The sequence below is a fragment of the Podarcis muralis genome, chromosome 4 (assembly GCF_964188315.1).
Source record: "Podarcis muralis chromosome 4, rPodMur119.hap1.1, whole genome shotgun sequence".
Lineage (NCBI taxonomy): Eukaryota > Metazoa > Chordata > Lepidosauria > Squamata > Lacertidae > Podarcis > Podarcis muralis.
The window spans coordinates 19995702-20010489 of NC_135658.1; the positions used below are offsets into that span (position 1 = coordinate 19995702).

The following is a 14788-nucleotide window of genomic DNA, read 5'->3' on the forward strand; positions in this document are numbered from 1 at the left end:
TTTTTCTACTACTATCTCTCTCCTCTCTTATTTATTTTTCTTTCTTATTTTCCTTCTGTGCATTCCGCTCCCTTTACTTTAAAATTGCAATTAAAATTATATGTAAAAGAAAGAAGAAGCAATCCTTCTGAATTTAATGGTGCTTAACCTCTTGGAAAACCTCACATGATTCCAGGCCAGATAAAAGTTTAAGTAGATATTTTATTGTTAGGCAACAGGGATGTTAATGGTCAGCATGACCCACTGGAGTCAATGGGAGTCGACCTGTAGGGGGTGAATATAGAGACTTGGGGATGGAAAAGAAACTTGTGACTTATAGTGTGAAAATTTTAATTAGTAACTATGATCCTCAGAGATAAAGGGCACAAGCATGTACAGAGTGCACCTCCCTTGCGAATGAGCAATCTCTGTATTTAATAAGGTGGGGTTTTTTTTCATTTTTTGATTTCTGGTAACAGTGATTGAGGATTAATGCTTATTATAAATTGATATTCCTTGACTTTATTTCATTTACATGCCTTAGAATTTGGGTTGGGGGTGGTGACAGCTTCACAAGCTCACCAAGTTGAACTCAGATGTTGGAGAAGCCCTGACTTAGAACATACACCATGCGAAATGGTTGCTCTTTAAAAATAAAATGTTGCTTTCACATTACTGAGAAGTCCTAGGTGATGTTTGGGATTTTAATTCTAATTGTAACTATTTCCTTCCACAATGAAACTCATTGCTATCTAGCTGTTTAGCAACCTTGCCATGATGGCTCTGACAATAAACCTTCTACAACTGGAAACCAACAATGACATTCATTTTATTTTTAAAGACCATTCTTTATTTCCCAGGTGTGATGGGGGAATATGAGCCGAAAATTGAAGTCCATTTTCCATACACAGTTACAGCTGCTAAGGGATCTACTGTTAAGATGGAGTGCTTTGCACTTGGCAAGTAAGTACATATTCTTCCATAATTAGACACAACCGGTTATTAAAATATGACATATTTCATATGGAGGCCTGTTATTTAGCACTGTGAATCTTGCAACAAAAACAGTCCCCTTCCTCGATCCTTATGCTAAATTTATACCAGCCAACTATTGTGGGAATTGATTCTCAAGAGGCAATTATGAATCCTATACTTTGCCAAGAAAGTTTGCAAGTTACATGGCTCAGTTTTTTAAGCTGCTTTGTTGAGGCAGTAACTCTAGAGTCTGAGGTTGGTATGACTTGAGAGAATACTGGTCCCCTCAACCTGGCTGCTAGGCCAGCCCTCCCATTAGGCAAAGTGAAACAACTGCTTCAGGCAGCATATGATAGGTGTGTGGCATCAAGGTGTTGGAAGTTAGAGTTGGGTGTGCCACACAGCAACCCCAGTGCTCCCAGAGCTAGCCAGTTTCCCTCAGGTGTGCTGGAAGATGGCATCGCTGAAGTGAGAGTCAACTGCGAGTCCACTGTCTTCTGGTAACACCAGAGCAGAAGGATGCTATATTGTTCTTCATCAGCAGAAGCAAAATGTTTTTGCATCAGCCCAGTTGCATCAATGCAGTAGCAGCCAGTGCCCTTGTTGCAGCATAGGTATCCAGTGGCAAGTTGGGAAAGATCATAGCTTAGTGGTAGAACACCTGGAGAAGGCCTATATGGGTTGAGAAGGTCCAGGCTCAACCCACTGAGGGCATCTCCAGATACGGCTGAGGATGTCTCACTGGAGAAGCACTGTTGGTCAGTGTAGATATTATTGAGCTAGATGAACTAATGATCTGACTTCATTATAAGGCTGATTCCTGCGTCTCCCACACGGAATAGGAGCAAGTCTGCCACATACAGCCATTTTGCATATAATCATGCAGGAGTACCCATTTGTATGCCAGCCTTCCATGTGGGAAGAAGGGAACAAAGGGCACTTCCAATGCCTTATTGAGCCCAACACATTTTGAATATGAGTTCCTTACTCAGGTGCACTCTCAGATACAGCCAACTTGAGTCTTTGGTCTCCAAATTCTGTTGCAGGATAGTTATTACCTTGAAATTACTTTCCAAACAATAGTACTGATGCAGATTTGAAACATGTTTGGCTTAATAGAACATATATTGTGTGTGTGAAGTGTGCTCCTGTCCTTTCCTGCAATTGCAAACTCCTTCACACTTTCCCTTGCCTGTAGTAAGGACAGGAACTTGAAGGGGCGTGGCCAATATGCAGACTAGCGGCAGGGCCTTGAAGTGAGACCTGTCAGGGCTATATGTCTTGGAGCAAGTGCCTGCTGCTGCCCTGCCAGCGTCACTGCTGGAAATAGCCTAGCAAATAGCTCCTCACCATGCAGGGAGGGGAGGGCATTAGATCTCTAGAACCATTACATTTTCTGATAAAGAAGCCATCAGAAAACCACACAGGCCATTCCTAATGACAGGCAACTTCCCAATAGCTCGATAAGAATGTGAATATTTTCTGGGGTGGGTGTATCTATCAATTTATTTTTTTAAGAAGCCTTAATTTGTACAAATTATGCCTTTAAAGCGCTTTTGAAGTACCGTTCCCCTCTAGAGGAATTCTGGGCATTGTCATCTGTGAAAGGTTGCTTGAAATTGTAGCTCTGTGTGAGGTAGAACATGGTGCCCAGAATTCTTTGAAGGGAAAAACGTGCTTCAGATGTGCTTCAAAGATATAGCGTGCATGTAGCCATTCTTATAAACTATTTAGATAATTGTTGCTTGTTGTTTAGTTTGATTTCCTCACAAAGTGATCCAAAGTGTCTTACAAAAGTAATATGAACACTAAAACCAGCTACAACAAACACAAGCAATACATTATGACTGCATGGGTCCAGTTCAGTACAGGCGATGTGGTCCTTGAATTTATGTACATACATTGTCTCCAAAACCCTCCACAAAGAAGCATTGGAGTAGGAAAATCCAAAATCCACAGTTAGGGAGCACCTTTATTGGGGGCAAACAAAATGTCACGAAAGTGTGTCGTGATTTTGGGATTTCCTCTCATGGACCAAGACAGCTTGTTTTCTTTCTAATAAAGGAGCACATTGAGGGATACTGAAGAAAAAATCAGTGAGGGGGCAAGCTGGTTGGGCACCTGGGGCAGTGGGCATGCCCTGTGTTCAGGGGTGAAGCCAGCCGCCCACGGGGGCGGGGCAAGTCAGGGCAGGATGCTCCGCGGGGCCTCTAAGGAGTCTGCCTGCCTCCTCCCACTCAGCCACCCTACAGCTGAGGGGGAAGCAGCTGGTAGACCATTTGGGGCAGCATGGAGCCTGCAGGCACCCAAGCCCCCGCATCACTCCCAGGAGAGATGCGTGGCTCAGGTGTGCTGCAGGCCTAGTGGTGAGTGCCGCCTGGTATTTTGTCAACCCCCCCTCAGTGGTGACACCTGGGGTGGCCCGCCTCCACCACATACCCCTTCCTCCGCCCCTGACAAGAATTCATGTTTGTAACATCTTTGAACTGAGTTTCTAAATACAGTGGTACCTCGGGTTACAGACACTTCAGGTTACAGACGCTTCAGGTTACACACTCCACTAACCCAGAAATAGTACCTCAGGTTAAGAACTTTGCTTCAGGATGAGAACAGAAATCGCACGGCGGCAGCAGGAGGCCCTATTAGCTAAAGTGGTACCTCAGGTTAAGAACAGCTTCAGGTTAAGAACGGACCTCCAGAACGAATTAAGTTCTTAACCCGAGGTACCACTGTACATGAGACCTCATACTGAGGGGTATAAATACAGTGGTGCCTCGCAAGACGAAATTAATTTGTTCCGTGAGTTTTGTCGTCTTGCGATTTTTTTCGTCTTGCGAAGCACGGTGTCGGGAAAGTTTTGGAAAAGCTTCAAAAATCACCAAAGTCTTTAAAAACCTCAAAAAAGGCTACCACACCGCGTTCTATGAGTTGCTCCTCGAAGTCAAGTCGCAACTGTATTAATGGTTTTAAGAAAAAGGAAACAAACTTGCAAGACGTTTCCGTCTTGCGAAGCAAGCCCATAGGGAAAATCGTCTTGCGAAGCAGCTCAAAAAACAAAAAACCCTTTCGTCTAGTGAGTTTTTTGTCTTGCGTGGCATTCGTCTTGTGAGGTACCACTGTACATGAAATGGGTACAGAGATGCAACCACTTCCAAATATAAATACACATAGAAAAGCAAAATTCTGGGAACTTCATACATAACAGTTCACAAGAGCACACACACATGTTTCTATGTCCCTGAATGAAAAATTTCTGTTCATAATGTTTTCACCACCACCCTTCTGCCAGGATGGTAAAGCATGATTTTGCCTTCCTCATGCATCTTCACCACTACTTTGGGCTAAGCTAAGAGACAGTGACTGGCTCAATGTCACCCTAAGAACTTCATGGCTCCGCAGGGATTTGACCCTGGCTCTCCTCTGTCAAATGTTAACATCCAATGAAATATACAACACTGGGTCTCTTGCAAAATTGCCCCGAACCATCGGGAAATACAGGAATGAAATAACACTTGCTCCCATCATTCAGTTGGGAATCAGCTGTGAAAGAACATCCATATTACTTCATGGTCAAGCAGGCAGCATTAATGAATAATAGCCTTTCTCAGCCTTCTCAACCTGGTGCCCTCTAGATGTTTGTAGCTGAAAACATCTGGAGAGCTCCCAGAAGGCGGGCATATACAAATATTTCAAGGTCAATCTGATTTATTTGTTTTGTTTTTCACCCTGTCTAGCTTCTCATCGAAGACTCTGAAGTCTTGTTAAGAATCATGGTGATCTTGTGCCAACAGTTTTGAGGACTGTGTTTACTTATTAAAATCACAAGTCATCCAAACATAATAGTCATTTCAGTTAGTCAAATAGATCACATCTTCTCTTGCCTATGGAAATGACCAACCATTGCCGGTGGCTGCCGGTGCTTGGAATGAACTAGTTTAGTTTAACCAAGTTCATTGAATTAGTTTTGAGGTCTCTGAAGTAGTTTCCATAATTTGCCTAAGTGAATTAATTTCATTGAATGATTTCTAGTTTATTTTCAGGTTCATCCTCTTACCTTTTTAAAAAGAAAACTAGAGCCTTTAAGCTTAAAGATCATAATTTGAAGGGAGATTAAATTAAACAACTCACAATCCACTGTGTCTGTCTTTTGATTTCTTCTTCTTCTTCTTCTTCTTCTTCTTCTTCTTCTTCTTCTTCTTCTTCTTCTTCAGTACATGCAGGTCCCGTTTATTGAGGACAATGCATTCCCTGGAAATGGTTTGTTTGAAAATCTTGAATAAGCTTGAAAATCTTAATAAATTTAGAGAAACTGTTCTATTGAACTCAATAAAACTTCTGCATAGAAGAGGCTACAAAATATTTTCTTACAGTGCTGGGTCTATACCCAGAACCTAGACGCCAACACCATTCTTTTTCTAGGCTTCCCCCACCCACAAATGTCATTGAAATGAATCAGAGTTCATACATGGTACACAGGTCAGTGGATTTGCCATATATCCAGTGCCATTAGCTGTGTGCTGAAATCTGTAAACCCTATGAAAATAACTCACGTTGCCAGATATTAGTTTTCAAAAAGTTTAATGAAGTCTAACTGTCCTTTACAAAATATGATGTTCTTTACTGTTGCTCATGAATGATGATTGAGAATTAGTATCTTCATATCATTAAATCAATAAATGTGTCAGAGTCCCAAATGAAGAAATTGATAAAACAGTAAGAGAGAAGCAAATGAAATTTCTCATATTGATTATGAAATTTCAGATTAATATCCCATCATATAGGATTGGTAACTAGGTAGATATATAATCAATTCCAACCTTGCTGTATCCATCTTTACCCTAATTACCAAATTCCTAGCCAAGCATAATGGACAGAGAAATATAAATATGCAAGTTCCATGTTTGCACAGTGAAAAATATATACCAGTGCAACCTATATATCTATACAGTGTGACTGGAATTCCTTTTGTGGGATGGGACCCCCTTGGCCTTTCCTCAGAGTGAAACAGGCAGGTTGGGCAGAGCCTCACAGAAGCATCGCTAGATGGGTAGTGAGATGAGTGAGGTAGGGGACATGCCAGTCCATCACTCCCATGCCCACCGCCTGAGACAATTGCGTCCGCTTGCCTTATGGAGCTGCTGGCTCTGAGGGCACAGCTCTATGAAACCAACAGTCAACTAGTTAAGGAAGACTTTCAAGCTAGGAGGATGATTCCTCAGTGTTATCTAACTAAGACAGTGAGAGAGAGCATCTTCCTCTTTCGCTCTGAAAAAGATGGAAAAGGAATTTGTTTGGTCCATTTTTATTTATTTTTTAGCCAACTGACCCAATCCAATGCTCCCAAACTTGTTTACAGTTCAAAATTCAACTTATCTGGATTTTGTGTGTGTTTTTTCCATATGCTATAGGTTGCACACCAAAGTATGCATTATGCATTTTCAAAAAATCCAAAAACAAAACCTATATCAAATTTTGTATTCTATGAAAAAGATGCACCGAAAAGCACTTGAAATGGTATTTTATGTTTTATATATATATATATAAATGTGTTTTATGAAGAACTGTATGCAAAATGACTACAGCCACCCAGAATGGCTGGGGAAACCCAGCCAGATGGGCAGGGTAGAAATAATATATTATTATTATTACTATTATCATTATCATCATCATCATCATCATTAAGGTTAAGATAAAGGGACCCCTGACCATTAGGTCCAGTCGCAGATGACTCTAGGGTTGCAGCACTCATCTTGCTTTACTGGCCGAGGGAGCTGGCGTACAACTTCTGGGTCATGTGGCCAACATAACTAAGCTGCTTCTGGCGAACCAGAGCAGCACACAGAAACACCATTTAACTTCCCGTCAGAGTGGTACCTATTTATCTACTTGCACTTTGCCATGCTTTTGAACTGCTAGGTTGGCAGGAGCTGGGACCGAGCAATGGAAGCTCACCCCATCGCGGGGATTCGAACTGCCAACCTTCTGATCGGCAAGCCCTAGACTCTGTGGTTTAGACCACAGCGCCACCCGCGTCCCTATTATTATTACAGTTTAAATGCAGGATTTTCACACGTTCTTCCAGAAAAAATCCAAACACCAAACAGGACAGGACAGACCGATGACTGAGCACCAGAAAAGCTGAAATGGGATGGAATTAGCTGCTCCCAAGCCCATCCCCTGCTTTCTCACCTCTATCAAACAAGAGAAAATAAAGGTTGAGAAGCAAACACCTTCATTGCCTCGCACTTGAAAGAAAAAAACGAGAAAAGGCCTCTATTGCTAAGCAGCGAAGGGTTATCTAGTAAGGCAGGCCATCTACTAATAGCAAAGCAGGGCGATATTGAGGCCTTATCTCTCTTTTCCAGCCATCAGTACACAATTGGGGACCAGGTACACCAAAACTGCTTTTGACTTCATTCTGTAATAATTAGACGAATGACATTTCAGGCTTCAGCTGGAGGCTGAATCAGGAGGTAAACATGCCTGAAATTTCCTCCTCTTCTTAGGTTTTCATTTCATACCGTTTCTCCTGTCCCCCCTCCAAATAGCATTTACAAATGTTTCTATTGTTACCTTTCACCAGGCAATCATTAAGGAGCGAGGTCTCTTTATTGTTCAGCGTTTTAGTGCAAAATAAACAAATGCCTGGCTATCACAGGTTTCCAAACGCTGGGAGGCCTCTGCGTTTTTGATTTCCTTGTGATTTCAGCTCAAAGCTGCCTCAGACAGCTTCGACTCCATTGTAATTGTGAGAATGACTGAAATTCCTGAGAGACATTCTGTGGTAGGCAATTGGCAGGAGTCCCTTAGAAGAGTCTGGGCTTTTAGTTACAGATTAATGATTTATTAATAGTGTTTATTTGGAACTGCCAATCACCACGAGCTCCAAGAATTAAAAACTAAAACAGGGAAAGAGCACCGTATGTGCCTGTCAAACTCTGGCCACACGACTGGATAGAGTGAGGAATGGAAGTACTGAAGAAATAGAGTGTATGGTAAACAAAGACCCGTGCAGTCAAGAGGGGATGTCTCCATTAGTCCATTCACTGAAATGGATTGTTGCAACAGGCCCTATGTGGGGCTGCCCTTGAAGGCGACCCAGAAACTTCAATGGATCACAAATGCAGCAGGCCAGATTGCTGGCTAGTTTAGAATACATATGCAACTTTTTTAAAAACGGCTGCATTGGTTACTGGTTTCTTTCCGCAAACCCCTCAACTGTCCCAGAAAAAATGGAACATCCTGGGTTTTCCCCCCATGAGAGCGTGGCGGCCATATTGCTCTCATGCGATTTTGGGGCATAATATCGCCCAGAAAAAAGCTTTTCGGGGGGGCACAATGTTGCGTGGTACCCCGAAACACACATCTGGCCACCTTTTTGGGACCATGATCATGTAACCGCCACAGTGGTGAGGCACCAGAAGATAGCGTCATACCCTGCGTCCCAGTGGAGGGTATGAAACGAATCTTTAAATACCCTAAGAAATTTAGACCCCAAAGATCTTGCCTCCTTTCCTATTGGGTACTAAAGTTGGCAGAGGAGGTAGAAGAGGCTCTCTTAGTATCTTTACCACCCTCAAAGGTTCAGGAGGGAGAGGCTTGGGAGAAGGTGTTCTATGAGGCAACCATGAGTTGTGAAATTCCATCTCCAGAATAAGGCACATTTGGCATCTTCATTGTATAGCTTTCATCAAATGCTAAAGACACACCTCTTTATCCTGACATTGTGCACCCTATTCTGACCACAAATGCTTTTAACTAAGTTTAATTTTTGAGATTGGCATAACCTGCTCTAGGACCTTATAGCAAAGGACAGGTAAGAAATCTGGTTCAAATCTTGCAAGAGGGAGCAATATTAATATTTGCTAGTATCTTATTTATTGAATGTATTATACTGCCCTTCATCCAGGAAACACAGTGTGGTTCACCATATAAAAGCAAAAACGTACACAGCATAACAGTGGCGTAGCGTGGGTTGTCAGCACCCGGGGCAAGGCAAGTAATTTGCGCCCCCTAACCCGTGGATTTGCGCCCCCTAACCCATGGATTTGCGCCCCCTAACCTGTGGATTTGCCCTAACCCCAGATGTTGCGCCCGGTGCGGCCGGCCCCCCCTGCACCCCCCACGCTACGCCACTGCAGCATAATAACAAACAAAACAACTCCTCCCAGTTTCATAGGCCTTAGCAACAGACAGAGGGTAACAAACAACTAAATCATATTCCAGTTATACTCAAAGTAGACTCATTTAAGTCAAATGATTAATCTGACTACTATTATCAATGAATAACAACCTGGATCCTATACAGGTCATTTTCCTCAAAGCAAAACTGAAACCCAAAAAGGCATCAACTTCTTTAGAATATCTAGAAGTTGTGTTTTTGACTAAGCCATTCATATAGGCATAAAAGTATGCAAAAAAAAAATTCCATAAAGTCTTCTGACTGTATTCTTGATTTTTAACAGTCTTTCTATTTATTTTCTGCCAAAGTCACAGAGGAGAAATATCTGCATATACATATCCACACACACACACACACATATATATATTCATCTCAGATATAAAATCCATGTGACTGGTATCTTCTGTAAGGAAAATAAGATTCATTAAAGCAAGTTACAACTTGCCTGTGAATAGTGATTTGCAATTTGGGAGCAATTTCCTTTGAAATCATTAAAACTTTACAGCCAAAGTATTTTACTCTCCTTGAAAAATTGGCTTATTACTTCATCATCAGAGGGTGGGGGCAGTAAAATTTTGAAAGAGACTTGTTAATGGCCTAGGGAATGACATTAAAAAAAAAAATCTTCCAGCGTTTCTCCAGCTGTAATTGATAGCAGTAAAGTTGATGTGGCATACAATTAAAACAAGATAAAAAGTATAGTTAGATCTCTTCAAAGTTTGCGGTGCCAAATTGCTTTGAAACTTTTGTGCCTCCTGAAATATGTTGGAATGATTCTTCTTTCCATCTGAAATGTAGGAAGCTGTCTTATAAATGGCCAGATCATGCCCTTTTTTACACACATTTCCCCTTACTTTTTAGGAGGGAAAAAGTGAGTATTATAGAGCAAAAAATACGGTATGTAGAGGTCATTTGTCCAAAGTCCTGCTGAATACAAGACAAAGACTGTAGGATGCAACTTTTGATATTATATAACTTATTGCATATTGTTACTGTAATTAGACTTTCACCTTTGTGTGAATTGCTTTGGGCACAGATTTAAGGGTAGAAAAGGTGGTGTGTGGATTAACTGATAATGACAATAATTCTTCATTTACAAGTTGATCCTTAGATGCAGCAGGGCCTGTCCTTCGGAACTCCCTGCCTATTTAGGCTACATTGTTTCAGATGCCTGCCGAAAACTTTTTCATTTCTGCAAGCCCACCCAGACTTAGAATTTGGTTATCAAGATTCATTTTATAAGATTTACTAATTTTAATTATGGTTTTATCTATACCGGGGTTTTCATTGGTTTCCGAAATTTAGCCGTGTTTTACCAACAATTTTATTTGTACACCACTGAGAGAGTGCTTTGATTAAGCAGTTTATAAATTCCAGAACTAGGCAAAGTACCCAATCAGTCACTGTACTCTGCACATGAGAGCTTCCTGCAGCTACCATCTTATCAGGATCTCATTTCCGCAGACTATACGGATTAGGCTTTTAGTGTTGTGATATCTACCTTTAGAAACTCCCTCCCATTAAATATTAGACAGGCACCCTATCTGTTGCCTTTTCTGAGCCTACTGAAAAACCTTCCTCTTCCAACAAGCCTTTCAAGTAGATTTCATTCCAGTTTACCTCAGCCTTAGAATTGTTTTCAGATGTTTTTCTTTTTAGATAGTTTCACTGTTTTCTTGCTTGTGTGTTTGCCTCCCTCGAGACCTTTGGGATGAAGGGAAATGAAACTGAATAATAACAATAATACTCCCGATGTGGCCTGATCAATGCAGAAAAAAGTGGAACCATTCCTTTATCACCAAGTTGCCAAAGATTGTCCCTGAACCATCTGCATGCAAAACGTTTTTCCTGTCACTGTGCTATCATCTGCTGCAGATTGTTTGAAGGGCCAGATTGCAAGGTATTTCTTCACTGGTCTAGCCCATGCGCATGGAGAAACATAGAGACCTAGAATTGTAGAATTGAAAGGGACCCCAAGGGTCTTCTACTCCCTTCTGCAATGCAGGAATCTCAGCTAAAGCATCCATGACAGGTGGCCATCCAACCTCTGCTTAGAAACTTCCAATGAAGGAGAGACTACAACCTCCCGAGGGAGTCCATTCCACTGTCAAACAGCTCTTACCGTCAGAAAGTTCTTCCTAGTGTTTAGTCGGAATCTCCTTTCTTGCAACTTGAAGCCATTGGTTCGGGTCCTACCTTCCAGAGCAAGCTTCATGGCTGAGTGTGGCTTTTATCCCTGGTCTCTTGGGCCCTAGTTTTGCACTGTATCCATTGTACCACACTGGCTCTCTACATATGCCATTGGAGTTCACTGTAGCTACACCAGTGTGGTGTAGTGATTAAGAGTGGTGGACTTGTAATCTGGTGAACTGGGTTCGCGTCTCCGCTCCTCCACATGCAGCTGCTGGGTGACCTTGGGCTAGTCACACTTCTCTGAAGTCTCTCAGCCTCACTCACCTCACAGTGTGTTTGTTGTGGGGGAGAAAGGGAAAGGAGAATGTTAGCTGCTTTGAGATTCCTTCGGGTAGTGATAAAGCGGGATATCAAATCCAAACTCTTCTTCTTCTTCTTCAGTTCCTTTTTAATACCCTCTCTCTCTGTATCTCAATCTCACACACATCCTCTATATTACCAATGCATGTGCATCAATATTCCATTTTTGTTCGCCCAGCGTGGTGGTTGTTTTCCACCAATGTGCAGGACTGTATGTGTATAGCCCTATTGTATAAAAGAATCCCGATGCAATTGTATGCATAATTCCCTGAAGATTGCCTCCTTTTCCCTTTCTGTTTTTGCAGTGTTTTATTCATGTGGAAATATGAACTGGTGACAGAGATTGGGGTGGGAGGGATGCAAATGCGCTAGAGAAACTGTAAGATGAGATAAATTCTGAATGCTCCAGTTCTGATATTTATTTTAGCAGTTCTCCTAGATAAACTGGAATACAGTGGTACCTCGGGTTACATACACTTCAGGTTACAGACGCCGCTAACCCAGAAATATTACCTCGGGTTAAGAACTTTGCTTCAGAAGGAGAACAGAAATCGTACTCTGGTGGCGCAGCGGCAGTGGGGGGTCCCATTAGCTAAAGTGGTGCTTCAGGTTTAGAACAGTTTCAGGTTAAGAACGGACCTCCAGAACGAATTAAGTACTTAACCTGAGGTACCATGAGGAATGTTAACACACAGCCCCAGCCCACGCATCAGTCTCTGCATCAAGATTTCAGTGTGTGATGCTTTTCTCTGAGCTCGTGAAAGATAATATATGTTCATTTTAAGTTTCATAGTTTAATAGCTGTGGGAGGGGGAAAACTTACTTCCAAATAGCCAGGAAGTGTCCATGACAGAGCGGAACTTATTAAATATTCTCAGTAGAAAGTGAAATATATCAAGCAGTTCATGAGCCTTAATTGTGATTACACTTTATTGCTGCTTAGACGATTAAGTACTTAAATTAGCAGGTAACAGGATCTATACTCTTAATAGCATCAGAGCTAATCATGACTTCACTCTGTATTTCAGCCCAGTTCCAACAATCTCATGGAGGAAAGTGAATGGCCCCAATCCAAGCAAAGCCCGCCTGCGGAAATCCCAAGCGGTTCTTGAAATTCCAAATGTGCAGCTGGAAGATGCAGGGACATATGAATGTAAGGCCGAAAACTCACGTGGAAGGAATGTCTTCAGAGGACAGCTGCAAGTATACAGTATGTTGTTGTTGTTGTTGTTGTTAATCATTTTGCTTAATACTGAATGAGCTTCTAAGCAGCTTACAGGTGTAAATAACACAATTACACAAACATCAAAATAGAAACATTGCACAATTAAAATTCACAATAAGACAACCCCATTAAAACATTAAAATATAAACATGTTATTATTAAAATATGCAATGATCCAATTAAAATAAGACACTATTTCAAACAGGAAACTGGTTGGATGCCTGTGTAAACAGGCCTGCCTTCAGAAGCCGGCAGAATGCCAATACAGATGGGCTATTACATATTTCAGCAGAAGTTAAGACTGAACAATCTCACCATATGCACGAAGTTTATCTTATGAATATAGCAAAATTGTTCCGTCTTAACTTCTGGCTGCAAATCAGTGACTAGTCAGAAACCAAATGTACGAGACTGTCCCTACTCATGTGTAAGTCCAACTGAGTTCATTGAAGCTTTCTGCAATCTGACCAGGAGGAGGTCTGCACAGAGCTAGTTTCAGTCATCTGAGAACTGTGCCCTACTGAGGGCCAGTTCACTCTCCTAATTTATTGCACAAATCTTACAAGGAGGTTACACCATGAGTAATATCCGGCTAATATTTACTCAGAATAGACCCATTCCAATTAATGATCATGACTAATTTAGGCCCAGTGGGTCTACTTTGACTAAAAATTAGTTGGACACAACCACATATCTAGAGCATCCCCCCCCCCCCTTATTTGTTTGCAACAGCAAGCATCTATCCTGAATTCACCCTGATTTGCTTTTGCGGTGCTTATACATCTTTCTGTTAACCATTTGTTAATCCCACAGTATTCAGGGCATTTCCCCATCTCTTTTCTATCTATGAAAATGTGTTGTGTTTTTTAAGTGGATATGTTGCACCAAGGCAATAGAGCATTTTAATTCATTTTATTTGCACAAACTTCAGTTTCCAGTATGTGCCTGAATCTCTCTTCCAAAATCTTAAGGACCTGGAAATGACCTTGGATTGCATGCTTTCTTAAGGCTCTTATTACATACAGTGACCTTATTCAATGTATTGAATGACCCGAGATGCATAGTAAGTGCCAGAAACAAATGAGTTAGCAGTATTATTACTCCATCCCTAATATTCTCACCCCACCCATAATTTACATGGCTAAATCAGATAACGATAGTTTTGACCATTGCTTTTGAGTGCACTAACCTCATTTTCGGGACGCGGGTGGCGCTGTGGGTTAAAACCTCAGCGCCTAGGACTTGCCGATTGAAAGGTCGGCGGTTCAAATCCCCGCGGTGGGGTGTGCTCCCGTCGCTCGGTCCCAGCGCCTGCCAACCTAGCAGTTCGAAAGCACCTTTGGGTGCAAGTAGATAAATAGGGACCGCTTACCAGCGGGAAGGTAAACAGCGTTCCGTGTGCTACGCTGGCTCGCCAGACGCAGCTTGTCACGCTGGCCATGTGACCCGGAAGTGTCTGCGGACAGCGCTGGCTCCCGGCCTATAGAGTGAGATGAGCGCACAACCCTAGAGTCTGGCAAGACTGGCCCGTATGGGCAGGGGTACCTTTACCTTTACCTTTAACCTCATTTTCAGAGAATTATGGGGGTTTTTTAGCTTCAAAAACAAGCCTTGGCTATAAGAGCCTGGCATTGCTACAGGTTCCTTCCTATAGGTTCGCAGACTTATAGTTAAACAACCATCTTTTACACACCATCCCTTGAAGAGCTTCAGACAGGGTATTGGGATTAAACCTGTCATTCTGGGGAATGCTCTGATTTGCAATTCATCCTTAGGTACTAGCTTTCCTGTCTGCCTTAATCATGCTCAGTTTGTCAGTTGAATTTGATCCAGTTCACCATGGATGCTTTGGGGAATGCCCAAGAATGCACAGAGTCAGCCTGTCTGCTCTCATGCAATCACAGGCCGATTTGATTCCCAGCTTACCCAATGCT

The 14788-nt window shown here is 42.0% G+C and overlaps 1 protein-coding gene across 2 annotated transcripts in view; it reads left to right on the forward strand.

Annotated features, from left to right (window-relative positions):
- Nucleotides 1–14788, forward strand: part of CNTN5 (contactin 5) — a 359100-nt gene that overhangs the window by 197998 nt on the left and 146314 nt on the right. For both annotated transcript variants that reach the window (XM_077927013.1, XM_077927014.1), the window contains 2 exons: nucleotides 840–942; nucleotides 12658–12839. In XM_077927013.1, the coding sequence (XP_077783139.1) occupies nucleotides 840–942; nucleotides 12658–12839 (285 nt within the window). The remainder of the gene's footprint in view (nucleotides 1–839; nucleotides 943–12657; nucleotides 12840–14788) is intronic.